This window comes from Sceloporus occidentalis, unplaced genomic scaffold (assembly GCF_023333645.1).
Source record: "Sceloporus occidentalis isolate IW3139 unplaced genomic scaffold, rSceOcc1.0.p SCAF_375, whole genome shotgun sequence".
Lineage (NCBI taxonomy): Eukaryota > Metazoa > Chordata > Lepidosauria > Squamata > Phrynosomatidae > Sceloporus > Sceloporus occidentalis.
The window spans coordinates 284252-302109 of NW_028317355.1; the positions used below are offsets into that span (position 1 = coordinate 284252).

The window sequence follows — 17858 nt, forward strand, 5'->3', positions numbered from 1 at the left end:
ATTATTTTGGGGGCAATTAATACCCTTTTTAAGGTGAAAACAGGTCATTTTGTAATCGTTGGACGTGCTTTTATTTTTTATTATTATTGTCTGTTATTAAAAGTCACCCACATGCTTGTCAAGGCCTGGAATTTTTCTCTATTTCAATGCGTTTTGTTTTTCTCTCCTTAATATCTGTATCTGCACTTTGACGTCACCCATTAAACCATCCACGTCTTTGCAGGGAGCGAAGAGCTTGAAAGGGGCGTGCCTGTCGCCGTGACAACAGGCTCTGTGAGGCTGGCAGGATCTGTCACTGGGCCGGAAGTGACGTCGGAAACGCGGAAGTTTTGGAGGCGCTTGGCCATGGAGCCTTATCATCACAAGGTGAGTTGCGTATTAGCGCTAATATTAGCGCCGGATGCGACAGCGGGCACTGAATAGCGCTGGCGCGGGGGTTTAGGCCAATTTAGCGCTCTGTTAACGCTGAAAAAGGAGCTTATACGCAGTATGTCAGGCCTCGGGGTGTCCAGCAGAGGGCGCTGAGGAGGCCGTCAACCTAAATGTTTATATGCCATAATAATATCAGCTGATGGGTGGTCTTGTGACCCCTTTCCCCTCTGCTTTCTTTTCATTGTGGCCATATAGATAGATATACGTTTAATGCCTGTTTACATTTAGGAGGACACTGAACTACTTCACATGCATCGTATACATATATACATATATGATGTCACTCATATGATGAGTATTTAAAATCATTTTAGCACATTTACTGTTATACATGTGGCGTCTTTCTTCACGTAAACAAACCCAGAACCGACGTAAAACATGGCCATCCCCTCTAAGGTGTGGGGAGTAGGGTCCTTCGCAAAGAAACAAAGAACCTGTGGGGAGTTCGGCCCCCGTCTAGTCTGCCTGGCTCTCCTGCTGTAAAAACTCAAACCTTAATCAGTCGTTGGTCTCGTCTTAGATTCAGGAGCCGTATGTCTATCCCATGCATGTTTAATCCCCTCACTGTATTACCCTTTACCACTTCTGCCAGGAGGCTCTTCCATTCGTCGAAGCATCTGACCCTTTAGATTATGACCTCTTGTGTTCCGTTTAGGTGTCATATATATGCATGACTCCTCACTTTACAGCATCCCCAAACCTGTTAGGACAGTAGAAATGTAAAAATAATGTAATCTAACCTGCTTTTGGGAACTTGCTGGTTTATCCAGCATATCGATGGTTAAACAGCAGATGTTGATTAATCACTAGACTAGGTGGCAGCGAGAAACTATGTAATGACCTCACGGCGATCACATGATCTCACCGGGGTGTTAGTGTGTGTAGTTGGTGCAGTTTCACGCCTTGAACCCCATTCTCGTCTTTTATATCCACCCTGCAAATAATTTCCTGTGGAGGGTCTCACCTTGTAGTATAAGTTATTAAAGTAAATATAATCAGGTCATTTCCCCGGGTTCGAGGTACGTTCTAGTAATTAAGAGAACATGTTACATCATACTTCCCAGATGTCCCTATCATGTATGATGTCTCAGTAAAGCCACACCCTTAGCCACACCCTTAGCCACACCCACTTAAAAAAAAACATTTTAATTCATATATATATATATATACATATATATATATTATATAAAACTTGTATGATTCCATAATGAACGCATGAGGCAAAATATTTAATAACTAATTATTTCAATTACAGGTTTTGTGGAGCATTTAGGCAAATCAGTGTAAGATATTCACTGTGCGTTTATATACACTACGGTTTAACAGTTTAGGGTCACAGAAAAAGTAAGTTTTGTCTACTAAAGTAACATAAAACGGATCAGAAATCCAGCGCAGACGGGGTTAATGTTGTAAATGACTATTGTAGCTGGAAACGCCTGGTTTTTAATGGAGCCTCTTCATAGGCGTACAGAGGCCCTCTATCACTCCCATCACTCCTGTGTTCCAATGGCCCTTTATCACTCCCATCACTCCTGTGTTCCAATGGCCCTTTATCACTCCCATCACTCCTGTGTTCCAATGGCCCTTTATCACTCCCATCACTCCTGTGTTCCAATGGCCCTTTATCACTCCCATCACTCCTGTGTTCCAATGCCCCTTATTCACTCCCATCACTCCTGTGTTCCAATGGCCCTTTATCACTCCCATCACTCCTGTGTTCCAATGACACGTTGTGTTTGCCAATCCAAGTTTAAAAAGCTAATTGATCGTTAGAAACCCGTTTTGAATTATGTTGCAAACAACTAAATGACCCCAAACCTTTAGGCAATGTAGAATAATTCATATTATCTTTTATTTATTTAGCGGCTACAGCACAGTCTGCTTGTGCTTTATGATAAGTGCCTGAAGTCGTCATGTTATTGCTGCAGATCGGTTTGCCGATTATACTTTTGTGTCTGTCTGTCCCGGTTTAATGAATAAAATATGACCTCATTTTATTTCCTGTGGGATTTTCAGGTGGTGTTTGAGAAACATGGCGTCTTTCTTCATACCAGCACCAAGCGGCAAAATGACCACGATTCCATGATCTCCGGGGTCCTCCAAGTCATTGAAAAAGTAACTAAAAAATACTTATCTAAATTATATATATATACAGCGCTATGTTTAGCTCTATTTGCTCATAATAAGTGAATACCAGAGGCTGCATTGACGTTCATATAGTCTCTAACGGCAGATAATCTGTCCATTTGTTCCTGCTTGTCTTATATTCACGATATCCCTATGCTTATCCCATGCATAAATTCCCACACTGTATCACTTCTACTGCAAGGCCGTTCAATGTATCCACTCCTCTCTCAATGAAGTAAAGGCGTCCTTACATTGCTTTTATGGGTAGGTTCTATGTCATACAGGCAGCTGGTGTTTGCTTCCTAGTCGATCCTAACTGCCCCTGAAAGTTAAACTCCTAATGTTAACTCAGATTTGAGTGAACGTCTCTTAATGGGCCGGTAATCTCATTTTGGCCAAACTCCTTAGTGTCTTGCCTTTTGCCTCCCCATTAGACAGCAGATGTGATCATCCAGTGGGTCCCTGTGGATGAGGAGGGAGAATCGGCACAGATTCACTACTGCAGGAAGGTGAGTGGAAATGATCATTTCAGCCATTACTGGGAAAATTCTTTAGAAGTGAAGTGTGATGTCACTGACTTTTTACAGCTGTAAATATCGGAACTTCTCCCTTAATGATGGTCATTTGTGTCTTATCATCAAAGCAACCTATAGATCGGTCCAACCAGCAGTCTATTGGTTGCTATCATGATAAGATCCAAGATGTCCCCAAGTTGCACACCGGGGAGCCAAATTCAGTTGGGCGTTTTACCGAACCCCTGGAACTACAGCCTATGTAACAATATGCCACTGCCTATAACTTCAGGAAGTTATCCCAATTCCCTTCTGCTTCTCAGGAATCTCCAGGCAGCCCCTCGTGCCGAGCAGAAGAAGATCTTTTTGATCCAGGTTATGAGCCGGACTGGGCTGTTATCAGCACTGTGGGAACCAAGCTTCGACCCCAGGATGACCCGTCTGGTAAGATTGGACATGAACAAGAGGGCAGTCGCGAGGTCCTAATACTGGGCAGAGCCATGCTGAGGATGACCAAGCATCCCTGGCACTTTAAGGCCAACTCCTGCCAAATCACATACTCTTAAATGCCAGATACCTATACTCTAGCAGGGGTTAGCCATGTTCATCCAGCAGGCAGAAGCACATTGTGTGTCGGCAAGTATGTGGTCCTACTGGTCTTCTAGATGGCCGGTCCAGGCCTGACACCGGGGTAAAAGAGCGTGTTTACTAAATGACACAGAGACTCGGACTTTTCTTTTCTCCTGATCTCTCCTACAGCCCAGAAGTCTGGTAATCGATTCAAGTGGGCCTTCTCGCTGAGTCTCTCAGAACTGAAGTCCATCCGGAAAAGCAAGGCCGGCTTGAGCTGGTCCTACCTCATATTCATCACCAAGGAAGGGGTGTCTTTCCAGGCGCTGCATTTCCATCAAGGCGGCACGAAGGCTCTTCTCAAAGTCTTACAGAAATACGTCATCCTGGCAACGTGAGTACAAAACCCGCACGTTAGGACGAGCTCCGAGACGTTCTGAGGTTAGCAGCCAACACCTCCCATCCCCTAACACTCATCAGCATGCGCTTCCCTCTTGTTCTAACACTTCTCTTCCTTTCAACTAAACTTCGCTCCTGTGAGATTTCAGTCAATGGAAAATGCGGAACCCATCCGAATTCGGAATTTTGATAACGTTGACAATGTTTTCATCCGGATTCTCGTCTTGTAAGCATGTCCATCGACGCTATAATGGAGAAGACGCTACGGTTTAAAAGGCCTTCCCGCTTAAAAGAATTATTGAGCGGTCCGGTCTGTTTTAGTATTTATTATTTATGGGGTTCATCCTGCCCTAATTACGCAATGCTGCAGTTCCACTTAGACTCTAGTAATATATATGTTTACTTACAAATCGATGAGTTGCTGACCGACGCAGAATCGCGTCCGACAAATGCACTAATAGGAAGCATTGTTGAGATATTTGGATTTTAAAGGATCCTTTTAAAGTAAATGACGTAACAAAAATCTTTTTTTTTTTTCTTCTAATAACTATTTTTTTCATACTAATTGAGAATCATTTTTTATTATACGCACCCACCTTTAAATATAAGTACATTTCTTTATGAAACTGGTGGGATCCACTGGTGATGTTAAATGGACGGCATATTAAAAAAAATAAATATATAATCTATTTATTAATGATTGATTATTATAATCAGTATTATTATCATTATTAGATAAAAAAAAAAATGCCACGTAAACTTAAATATTAGCATATTGTGATTTTTTTTTTATGCACACAATGTATTTTCTCTTGCATATTAGTAAGATCGCTTTATTTTGCTTACCGTCAGCGCTTACCAAAGGGAAACAATTTATAGTTTGACATTGGCACAGACAGGGCTTACTGCGTTATCGCAGAACGGAACCCGTAATTGCTGAACGTGACAGCATTTGGTTTAATTTGGGTTCGCAAGGACAAATGGGAAGATTTCAAGTGCGCAGTGCGTGCGCAGCTCCGCCGTGCCAGGAATGAGTGGCTTTCCCATCCGCTTTATCCTTATTTTTGGTACGCTCGCATTTCGCGCTCATCGTATGGATTAACCCAATCTTTCACGATATTAAATCTGATAAAATGGCTTTCAATGTAATATCCTTTGGGCTCTCAGAAAATGACGGGAAATCCTTTACTTTATTTGATTTTGCGTAAATATCTACATTTTGTTCCCTCTTGTAGTAAGCTAATTATTTAATTCATCATGAGACTCATACAATTAAACATTAATACAATTTAAACATCGAAAGAGGACTGCAGCCTCTTCTAGAACATCGTGGGTTAACCTATTCCCACTTTTTAAAGGGCCAAAGATGGATAGTTGGTTTTAGCGGGCGTGGTTAGCGATATGGGCGGAGCTTTCCCAAGTTTTTTTTAATGACCTATTAATATTAATGTATTTATAAAAATGGGTTTTATTTTGTTAATTTATTAACCATTTCCTGCTGTTTCTATACACATTATCAGGGCTTTTAGAACCCCTGTGATGCCCTCATACCCAGCAAACATTCTGAGCTCCTAGAAAAGAGGGGCATCAGGGGAGGAAAGGGGGGATTTGGGTCCTAAGGAGGGACTCTTCCTCCTAAGCAGGAGCACTCGGGTCGTATGGATTTAGAGAGTGAAAACATTTTTGCTTTGTTTACAGCTCTCCCAGGGATTCCCGGCTGTACCTGATCTACCCGCACGACTCGCATGCCCTCTCTCATTCCTTCGATGAACTTCAACTGTTTGACGACGGCTCCTCAGACGTGGTGTCCGTAAGTTCGACCTGTTTCACTCGTTACAGCCCCTCGCCTGCCGTGATGTCATTGGTCTGCGCGACACCCGGCTTGAGCGCACAAAGGGTGCTGTTAAAGGGCCACACAGATATTTTCTTGCACTGTTTATGTAATGCAATAATCAAAATAATCAATGAGAAGTTTTATTTCACCCCTGTTATTTTTTAGTGAAGCGATAGACAATGCTCATGTCTTCTTATAAGCATGTATGTTGATATACTATTTTTGGTATGTCAAGGTGTTACAAAATAATATTGTATTAATCGGACCCCCGTTGTTTCGATCACTATTACACGCTCGTTTGGTTGTTGATGTGCTCTTAGGGACCCAAAGAACTGTACATAACCGCTCTGCCTTTTAATACCTCTAGAGATTTTTCCAGGACCCTTACTCGGCCACATTCGGGGGTTTCTCCAAAGTCACCAACTTTTTCCGCGGAGCTCTGCGACCCCAAGATACTCTAAACCAACGGCCTCTGTCACAGATGGCCGTCGGACTGGAAGATGAACCTGGCTTTGAAGTGATCACCTGTGTAAGTGCCCAGAAGTTTAATATAATAAGCTTACTATGTCAAGAGGACGACGGCCGGGTTCTAAACCAGGGGCGTCCAACCTGCGGCCCTCCAGCTGCTGCAGAACTACATCTCCCATCCTCCTCTGCCAGCTGCCTCTTAGCTGAAAGAGCATTATGGGAGATGTAGTCCTTTAGCAGCTTTAGGGCCGCAGGTTGGACGCCCCTGTTCTAAACCATGGTGATATCATTCAGTAGTTCTTTAAAATGTCAGTACAATACAACAGAGAGTTCATTGGAACAAACGAAAGATTGCTCCTCAAAGGCATCTTGACCTGTGATTTATTTGTTACGAGGTGGTAAAATTATCTGGCTTCTGGGAATGGATCAGAATATCCTTCTAAAGACTTGACATCAAATGAGATTTAGACAATTTGGGATTTTAACCTTAAATAAACCCTTTTTGCAGCAGGTGGAGCTGGGAGAGCGGCCCGTCATCCAGCGCCAGTCGCCCGTCGGCGAGCAGGAGTGGGAATCCTTCTTTGACTCTGAAGGCCAAGTGATAGACGAGGATGGTTTGAAAAAAAGGATTTTTTCCGGGGTGAGTCTTCGCGATCATTAGACCTTCCGTCTTTCCTTAAAAATCATCTAAAGTAAAATAAACGACCCAAATAAGATATTCAAAACAAATGGAACATATAGGCGGCTTGTTCTCCTCCGGATAAAGATGTAGCCACCACACTTAGCGCCAACTGTCACCTTCACCGTTTAATTAAAAGCCTTCACCTTTTTATTGTTAATTAGTAATTGAATTAATATGAATATGAATTTATCTGAACAGTTTGCTTTCATTCGTTACAACAGCTAACATGACATAAGACATATCACTATTGACTGTATATTTCTTTCAATCCGCCTCATTTTTCTCATCACATACTCTGGAACTTTTATCTTTTTTGTCTCTTTGGTTGTTGAATAAAACGGCTTTTTTTTGTTGTTGTTTTTTTGTTATTTTATTATTATTATTATTCTAGGGCCTCAGTCCGGGTCTTCGAAAGGAAGCTTGGAAGTTCCTCCTTGGCTATTACCCGTGGAGCAGCACAACCGACGAGAGGAAAACTCTGCTTCGGAAAAAGACGTAAGCGTGTTGGTTCGCGGCCGACGTTCTGAGATCTCTGGCGAATCGCATAGTATCGGCCGGTTAATCTCTGCAGCGAATTTAGAATCTTCATAATAAAAATAAAAATCATCCCGGAGTCCCGAGGGTTCATACAAATCTGCTTTGTCCTTTTTTATTTTTTCCATAATAATACAATCTGCTTTAATAATTGAAACCTGTTTTCCAGAGCTTGGACAATAATATCCTTGTTTATCTAGGGCAACGTATGACGCTCTGGACTTGCCCCAGTGGCAGGTACCTTGCTATATAATTTCCCTGCTGTCCATAACCTCCTCTCCCGGGAAGAAGGGAAATGGTCTGTGTCGTTGGCTCGCGAACCCCTTTCCTGCCCAGGGAGCTTCCATCATACGACAGAGCAATCTGTCGCTCGCTCCTCGCGCATGAAACGGGTTAATACGCTCTCTCCTACGCATCTGACGGGTTGTAAGCCACGGATAGAACCAAACAGGCTGATAGCGGGATAAACGCCATCTCTGCGGGACCCCGTGTAACACATGCTCCAATGTTTGTCTTGCTGTTATCAGCGATGAGTATTTCCGCATGAAGCTGCAGTGGAAATCGGTCACGGAGGATCAGGAGAAAAGGAACTCTCTGCTGAGAGGCTACCGCAGTCTCATAGGTTGGTAACATCCCCCCAAAATAATGAAACTATATATTTAACGCCAACATATGTCAAACGAATCTGTGCCGAGGAAAAAAAAAAAAAGGAGGGGTGTTTCTTAAAGGAACACCCCGTAATATTTCCCATAATTCCCCTGCCCTGACCCATCCGATGGATATTTTAATGCTCTCCAACTCTGGTGTGTGATTGGAGGCAGGTTGCCTATCCAGGCAATGAATGGGTTACTACGGTGTTTGTGTGTTAAATCATCACATTTCTTTATTGCAGAAAGGGATGTCAGTCGGACTGATCGGAGCAACAAGTTCTACGAAGGAAACGACAACCCCGGATTAGTCCTCCTCAATGATGTGCTGATGACGTACTGCATGTTTAATTTCGATTTGGGTAAACGCTCTGCGCGATTTAAACTTGGTTTTAAAAGGGGAACTGTCACATCCGAGATAAAGCTATAAGTAAGCATTCCCTTTCAAAACCCTTTTCATCTAGAACTTTGATATTTTAAATCCCCTCGCTGTATTACCCTCTACCACCTCTGCTGGGAGCTTGAATCCTACTGTAAGTTAAAGTAGAGTCATAAGGTGGACTGCGGGTGAGATCCTCTGTTAACTAGCTTGGGGTACGAGTTGAAAACGTATGAATTGGGATCAGTGATCATCTGGTTCGCGGAAGTTCCCCTTTTAATAACATTACCATTTTTGTGTACTGCGTGGAACTTATTCACGATTATTGCTCCTTTTTTAGGTTATGTGCAGGGAATGAGTGACCTTCTCTCCCCGATCCTTTTCGTCACGCAGAACGAGGTGGATGCATTCTGGTGTTTTGTGGGATTCATGGAGATGGTGGTAAGGTTGCGCAGCCAATCTATCGGGGTTCTTCTTAGGTCTCCGACAATCATTAACTTGGAGGCTAGTTTGAAAGGTTTATAGGTACGCTTCTCCCGATTATATACCCATGGGTGGGCGGAAATCAGAATATAATCAAAGACAAGAGTGGTCAATACATCCTAGAGAGCTCAGCTTTCCTTCAGTCACCTGAAGAACCAGCATGTCGAGTCCTGCTGGATGTCGGTGGAGACTCAGATCTTCAGCTGGTAGAACTTGCAAGGGGTCGGGTTTGCTAAAGCTCATAACATACCTGGCCCTGAACTGCCAAGGGACCCTTCTAGTTATGGTGCCTAACACTCAGGTTCACGTTAGAGGATACCATAGGCGAGGACTTTCAGATGTTCCCCAAAAAGCAGCAAGATAAACGCTGGCAGGTTTATTTAGCAGACTACTATAGGGCAAAAAGCAATATATATATATATATATATATATATATATGTATATATATACATACATACACACACATCTTTACAAAAAGGGTATGAAATCATAGTCCTATCGTCTACAACATAACATAAAACAAATCACAAGAAGACGAAAGACACAAAGACAATATACATTTAAATAGGGAAATAAATAGATAGAAGAAGAAAAAAAGAAAGAAATATACGCCAGGCAGGTAAGGCCGATCCCGTAGTTATAAAGTCGATCTAATAGAATTATTTTAGTTTATTATTTCTTATTTCCATTAATAAACAGATATATTTTCAACCACAATATACAGCTGAAATTTGTCAGTCTCGCCTAGATGTGATTTGTCTTTTTTTTTTTACTAAGAACTTAACGATTTCCTCTTTTTCTTCATTCCAGCACCAAAACTTTGAAGAAAGCCAGGAGACCATGAAAAAGCAGTTGGCTCAACTGAACCTTCTGCTTCGCGTCCTGGATCCCGCGCTGTGTGATTTCTTGGGTATGTCTTACATGCGCCCCATGCAGCGCATGTACATGGATGCTGCTATTCCCCTTTTTCTTACAAAATGTATTCAAAACATCTGATGAAAAAACTATATTAATCGGGTCGTTGTTCTTAATATTTTTTTATATATATATAAGAAGTGGCTGTTATTAGTCTTATGTACTCCCCCCCCCCAGCCAACATCGCTAACATATATAACGTTTGTGCTCAGATTCCAAGGATTCTGGGAATTTCAGCTTCTGCTTCCGATGGCTGCTCATCTGGTTCAAGCGTGAATTCTCCTTCCAGGACATCCTTCTTCTTTGGGAGGTGAGAATAGAGGATTGATATTTACATATAATATATTTTATATATATATATATATATATATATATATTTAATTTGAAGCCCCGCCTCCTGGCATTGGCCACCATAATACATATTCTGGATCCCGGTAGTCCCATCTATGGTGTTGGCACATCAATCTTATTGCAATTCTGCGCTTCTCTCTTTTTTTTGTTGAATCCCGTCCAGTTGCCCACGAATCAGATGTTCTTATGAGACGAATCCACGCCGATCTTAAGGAAGATGCCAAGCTTTTCATTCTGTTTTGAAATCTGTTATTATATGCGTGCACTAAATGCCCCATCTTTTTGCTTTCTATTAAGGTGCTATGGACCGGCCTTCCCTGCCCCAATTTTCACCTCCTCGTCGGCTGCGGCATCTTAGACTTGGAGCGGGAGGCTCTCATGCATTCTGACTACGGCTTCAACGAGATTCTTAAAGTAAGTCCCGCTGCGCATTTGGGTACAGTCTGCACCTATAGTATCGGAGGTACTAGACTAGCTTTTAAATCAGTCACAGCTTTTAGAATTAGACTTTTTTTATTCTAATCAATTTTTTTTATCCTATATCTACTAAAAAAGGGAGCGATCACATAATGTGATGAGATTGTCTTGTAAACATTACATTTGGACACAGTCTTATGGATCAAATACACATAAGGTGCCAGATATGGCAGGGAAATAACCAATAACATGAAAAGGGTAAACCTTGCGCATGTCATCAGTACTTCAAGGGCCTACATTATGCCCCCCGATGACATCATTTTATATTATTATCCGAAGGTAAGTCCATGGCTGCCTTACAGTTCTTCCTCATTTGCAGACTAGCCTGCCTACTCACGTGTGGGATTAATGTATGAGTGCAAAAGTTTTCATGTTAACAGGAGGATTTCACTGCTTAAAAAGAAAAAAAGTCAGACTTAAAATAAGATTGAAAAAAATACCATGCGGCAACAAAAATTACAGTTTTTGCCCCATAATATGATGTTTTCAGGCAGCATATTAGCCATTTGTATGAGTTTGTACGGGAAAGTTACCCAAAGTATCACGTGAGGGACAACACCGGCAGCTTCCAGGTCATCAGATAAAGGGAGTTTATTGCGACAAAAAGAGATAAAACCTGGTTTTTGTCAATGCCAACTGACATCACTGTATTCAGTGCTGGGGTATATTATTGTATACAGCGCTGGGGGTTAAATCACTGTATACAGCGTTGGGAGTTGTTACTGTATATAGTGCTGGGGGTTGTTACTGTATACAGTGCTGGGGGTTATATTACTGTATACAGCGCTGGGGGTTGTTACTGTATACAGCGCTGGGGGTTGTTACTGTATACAGCGCTGGGGGTTATTACTGTATACAGCGCTGGGGGTTGTTACTGTATACAGCGCTGGGGGTTGTTACTGTATACAGTGCGGGGGGCTACTACTGTATGCGGCGCTGGGGGTTATATTACTGTATACAGCGCTGGGGGTTATATTACTGTATACAGCGCTGGGGGTTATATTACTGTATACAGTGCTTGGGGTTGTATTACTGTATACAGCGCTGAGGGGTTATATTACTGTATACAGGGCTGGGGGCTTATATTACTGTATATAGCGCTGGGGGTTGTATTACTGTATACAGCGCTGGGGGTTATATTACTGTATACAGCGCTGGGGGTTATGTTACTGTATCCAGTGCTGGGGGTTATGTTACTGTATACAGTGCTGGTGGTTATATTACTGTATACAGTGCTTGGGGTTGTATTACTGTATACAGCGCTGAGGGGTTATATTACTGTATACAGCGCTGGGGGGGTTGTTACTGGATACAGTGCTGGGGGTTATTACTGTATACAGTGCGGGGTTTTCTTGCATATTGAGATAAATATTTGTTTAGCTGTATTTCAGTGCATTACTGACCTTCTTCAGACGAAATATTTTTTATTGTATGTTTTCGCTTATACAGCCGTTATTTTTCCTCTTTTTTTCCCTGTGACTTCTCCCCTCGCTCTGCCGCGGCAGACTTTTATTTATCTGTGGCTTTTTGTTTCTGTTCAGCACATTAATGAGCTGACCATGAAGATGAGCGTGGAGGACATTCTGTGTCGGGCCGAAGCTCTGAATCAGCAGCTGGCACGCTGTCAGGTGAGTGCCGGGGTTATGGCTGCTCCTGCCGCAGAACCGCCAGCCCTGCTTGACCCATCCATCTTCTGAAACGTCTCCAGGGCCGGTTCAGTTTATTGGTTCATCTTCATAAATGGAGACTTCAGCGGCACGGGGCTTCCAGAAATGGTTTCCAAGAAGGGACAAAACAAAAAGCATTAATTACCTCACCCATCTTCTTTATAGCCCCAACAGGGGCATTACTAGAAAAAGTAACATTCTGTGGGGGGTTAAAAAGTCTTCTCCACCTTCTTACCACCGCTGGTGACGTTCCGTGATGCAGCTTCTTAAAGTAGTTCATCCTATGTAAATGTATAGCCTTTCATGATTCATTGACGAGAATGGACACTTGTTTTAGGGGGTGTGGTTAGAGGCGTGACTGGGGCGGGGCTTTCCCAAGACATTTATATGGCTTTGTGACCTAAAGAGTAAGACATTTAGGAGAATCATTTATTTACCTAATTTAATTTATTAAGCCTTCTCCTGTGGTTTCTATACACATTATCGGGGCTTTTAGGGTTGTAGGACCCTGAGATACCCTCATACCCAGCAAACACTTTGAGTTCCTAGAAAAGAGGGGCATGAGCTGAGGATAGAGGGCTTGGAGGTCACATTTATGTCCCGGTTCATTTATTCTGTCATTTTTGCTCTAAATCCATAGGAATTGCCTCTTAATGTTAAGGAGCTTCTTGGCTTGGCGGAAGTTAAGAGCCCGGCCCCCAGCACGGACACGGCTAGCCCCCCACAGCCTCTCTCTCCAAGCCAAGTCCATGAACTGGATCTCACCGACAGCGTGTCTCCCAGTCAGCCTGACAGCAGCATCGAAATCCTGCCCACAGAGGATACTGCAACCTCGCAGAGCCTTTCTCCTTAACCGGTCTTTACTCCGAGCTCCATTGTCTGCGCACTTTAACATCTCCGCTCCGTGTGCACTCACGCTGTTACACCAATATAACACTTGTTACTTGAGTAATGCACAAATGCCCCTTCACTCCCAATTCTTTCTTTTTTTTTATGTTTATTACCCAAAGGGCAGCAATAACGGAACCCAAGAACATTCTGTACTGCAATTCCCGGATGTTGCTTCTATCTGGTTTTGGGGGAAACGCTGTACTTTTGGGGCGGGGGCAAAATGTCTCCATCTTGAATGGTCACGAAGCACCTTTTTTTTTTTTCATAGAAAAGCATATTTTAGCTCATTGTGAAACAATCACTTTTAAGAAGCAATATGGAGGCTCGCCATGGATTCTCCAAACCGGAGCTGTGCCGAGAAGCCTCGGAACGAACGGAGGTGCGAAGCTCGGCGCAGCGAGATCTCTCGAAACTTTGGAACGCCAGCGCAGCCCTTATACTAAAACATCCTTTAGATCGGAACGGAACAGCAAAAAATCCCATCATGTCAGCACTAGGGTGTGCCAGGAAGATTGATTATCAGTCTCTCCTCTATATGGAGGCAAAATGTTCTGACTTTCAGAATTGATTGCGAAACCCTTTAACGGTCGGGACACCGGAGAGCTCTGCGCCGCATTGCGTAGCCGCCGTTCCCAGACGCGGAATTCAAAGGTTTAACCCTTTATGCAATACTGTCATCACCCCCCCCCCGATAACGGACAAAGAAATAATATTTACTCTGACAGATACGAACTTCCATATTTTTAGTTTAAAAATATATACTTTTTACTAATGCTGCAGTTTCGCCAGCAAAAGATTATTATTCAAATGCTCAAATATTAAGCAAAAAAAAAAAAAGGAGCAGCTGTGGCAACAGGGCTGTTAAGCCAATCCACGAACCCTTCTCGTGTCACATGGCTATAGTCTAGAATTAAGCAGCGCCCAAAGAAATATGAACGAGGCTAAGTTTGAAGATCTAAAATAGTTTTTTGGCCGTTCAAAAGCAGCAAATTTATTGAGCATAGGAGGTAGGTTTTATCTCTCTATCTATTATTATCATTCAAGATTAAAGATTGCTGAATGGACTCATCAGCAATTTAACGCTATATATATATACATATATACACTACCGTTCAAAAGTCACTTCGAAATGTCCTTGTTTATGAAAGAAAAGTACATTTTATCCATTAAAATAACATGAAATGGGTTAGAAATCCAGCGCAGACAGGGTTAATGTTGTAAATGACTATTGTAGCTGGAAATTGCTGACTTTTAATGAAATCTCTTCAAAGACGTACAGAGGCCCTTTATCACTCCCATCACTCCTGTGTTCCAGTGGCCCTTTATCACTCCCATCACACCCGTGTTCCAATGGCCCTTTATCACTCCCATCACTCCTGTGTTCCAGTGGCCCTTTATCACTCCCATCACTCCTGTGTTCCAATGGCCCTTTATCACTCCCATCACTCCTGTGTTCCAATGGCCCTTTATCACTCCCATCACTCCTGTGTTCCAGTGGCCCTTTATCACTCCCATCACTCCTGTGTTCCAGTGGCCCTTTATCACAACCGTCACTCCTGTGTCCCAATGGCCCTTTATCACTCCCATCACTCCTGTGTCCCAATGGCCCTTTATCACTCCCATCACTCGTGTCCCAATGGCACGTTGTGTTCGCTGATCCAAGTTTAAGTTTAAAAGGCTAATTGATCGTCGGAAAACCCTTTTGCGATTATTTTACAGACAGAAATGTCCGTGTTTTTCATGAAAACAGCTCAGTGACCCCAAACTTTTGAACGGTATTGTGTATATGGACAAATTATATATATATACATAATATATATAAACGTATAAACACCTTAAACATGTTTTTGTGGCATTCACAGTGTACTTTGCCAGTAAATGTTAAAGGTTTTGCTTGCTTCTTTTGCAGAATCCGTTATTTTTGTCTCCTTCACATCGGGTTGATAGAAATGTTTCCCCGCGCGGTACAAAGCATTAAGGAGTCTATTCACTAAATGGGACGTTTGCAGGAGAGTTGTGATTTTAAGCCCTCTTCACTATCCATTATGAAGGGCCAACACCAACATGCTTCTCCAGCTGGAATGGCTGAGCTGGCCCTGTATTACGTACAATTCAATGGGTGAGGAGAAATCTCCGTGATTGAATTATACATTATGCAGGGCCGACCAAGCTCTTCATGCAACAAAACAATGAAATATGGGGACGTCAAGAAGCTGAAACACGACTTTCCCTTTAGTGAATACACCCCTATGACGCTAAGAACGCAACCGTCGGTTGATCTGAGCAAGCCAGCCGGCACCGGCATTTAAGGATGGAACGGACTCTGGAAACGGCAGAGTTGGGGTGCTATACCCAACAGTTTAGTGAATTCAGCCCCTAAATTAAACTTGAGCGGGGGGCTGTTCGATTTGGAAACTGGTAGAAATATGTTTACCCCGAAAAAAACCAAACCATTAGCGTTTACTGGCATTTTACATCAAAGATCATTTAAAAGGGGGAAATGATCGCCAAAACATCTTTGTTTATTCGCTTCTGGCAAATTAAAGGGGAAAATAGAGAGATTTATTTAACCCTTGGTCAGCAAGAAAGATTTCATGTTTATTAAGCTTTGCACTTTTTCTACATGTTTCTACGTGTTTCCGCTCGTGTTTGTATTGCATATACTTGCGTATAAATATATAAGTATACTAATGTAAGGCTAATGTCATCAGAGGATGCCGCTCGGAGTTTGACCGCAAGGTCTGGTCGTACCTTGGTTGGACCGGCGTGATGGGAGTTATCCATTTCTTTGAACGTAAAAGTCTTTTCATTTGTCCGGGCAACCTCTCCGGCGAGCTACACGACAAGTCGATAGTTAAAATTACAGCTCTGAGTACCCTTGCGTAATGACAGATACCACTTTATTAGGCTGCCTCCTTGGCTAAAGGCCTTCCTTCCTTTAAAAAAAAAATGCATTAAAGGGAAAAGCAATATTTAACAAACATGTCGGCTGTGCGTGATCCCAGACGAGGACGTGTTTTTCGGTATAATGTCTAAGTGCGACGTTAATTGAAAAAAACAAAAGCATACGGCACCCTGGTTATTATTAATTCTTAATTATGATCATCAGGCAGCGATGGTGGAACAGCGAGTATTACCGTAGACATCCTTGGAGATTGATCTCCTCATTAGTTTGATGTCTCTGCTGAATTTTATGTAGACCCTCAACACCTTGGACCTTGAAGAAGGTCAAAGCCTACTGAATGCTGCCACAAACCGGAGATCTTTAAGGGAACTGGGTCACTGGATGTTCACCCCGAAGTTCACATGTATCCTGAAGATCACATGGACATCAGCTGAGGAACCCATAGTTAGACCTTGGTTTATTTTGAGTAGATGCCTGGAATAGCCGGCTTCCACCAAGATACCTGTCTAACGTCTGTTGTCAGCCAACATGTTTCAAGGGTGCGTTTTGGTTTGTAGCCCTTGTATTGAGGTCTACCTGGAAACAAACTACACTTAAAAGGATCTGGAGAAGAAATGGAGTTCAATTTACAAAGTAAATGACTTCTATAGTTAGTAAAAAAAAAATTTCACTTTGGCTACGTTTTTATGTTGTGCCAGGTAAGGAATACCTTGGTTTAATTTAAGTTACATATTCCAATTACAGAATGTTCGCCGCCGCCAGATGCGGGATTCCATCTGGCCATTGCTCTTTATTCCGCTATTTTCATTCAGGACGTAAAAAAAACTAAATCACTTAAACAAAAAAATAAATAAATACATTCTTACGGATCTTGCAGGAGCTAAATAAATACTAATGTCGCATCATTTATTCCCACTGCCTGGACAGATCAAGGGATAAGTGGCATGAAGACTTCTACATTGGGCTTCTGAAAGTTGTTCTGTATGTATGTAGTCCTACCAGGCTTATATTATTAGAAGTATTGGCTGTAGAAAAATATATTCTTTGAAGTTTTTAATGGTCGTGAAATACATCACCCATCAGCTAAGCATTGGAATGGAACACCAAAGACACATCAACTTCCTAGATTCCCGGTGTACACGATAACCTTCACACGGGGCGTCAGAAGTTGGGTTCCAACTGGTCCTGTTCATTAATATAACTTCTTCTGCTTCGATCGTTGCTGTTGGGGATCAAGTTCTGCAGATCATCAGTTATTCTGCGCACCATCACGTCGGAGTAAATAACTCCAAATCCAGTTCTTGCCGTTCCAAAAATAGGGTTTTTAAGAGACGATCGTTCACCTTTCTTCTGAAAATCTGAAAAGAATGAATTCCCCCTACGCAGCTACGGTGCAATTAATTTGTCTAGACGGCATGCGCTTTAATGTATTTCGGCACCAAAAACGTCACACCGCTGCTTCTGGATATTTGATGAATTAATTGCATCATTAACCATTTTTTTTCTCCGGCTCCAATAAAATGACTCCGCAAAAGAACCTCAGTAGTTTATAATCCTCAAAAGGGAATTGGATTTCATGGCTCAT

At 42.4% G+C, this 17858-nt stretch overlaps 1 protein-coding gene across 1 annotated transcript; it reads left to right on the forward strand.

The window, feature by feature from the left end:
* The first annotated feature begins 2415 nt into the window (after positions 1-2415).
* LOC149273457 (TBC1 domain family member 17-like) lies at positions 2416-13330 on the forward strand. The gene is made up of 16 exons (XM_089506285.1): positions 2416-2547; positions 2994-3068; positions 3395-3515; positions 3831-4035; positions 5739-5850; positions 6242-6403; positions 6851-6982; positions 7416-7519; positions 8086-8180; positions 8451-8567; positions 8925-9025; positions 9878-9977; positions 10195-10292; positions 10631-10747; positions 12352-12438; positions 13118-13330. Exons 1-16 carry the CDS (start codon positions 2416-2418, stop codon positions 13328-13330), a joined length of 1971 nt encoding a protein of 656 aa, XP_089362411.1.
* The last annotated feature ends 4528 nt before the right edge of the window (positions 13331-17858 follow it).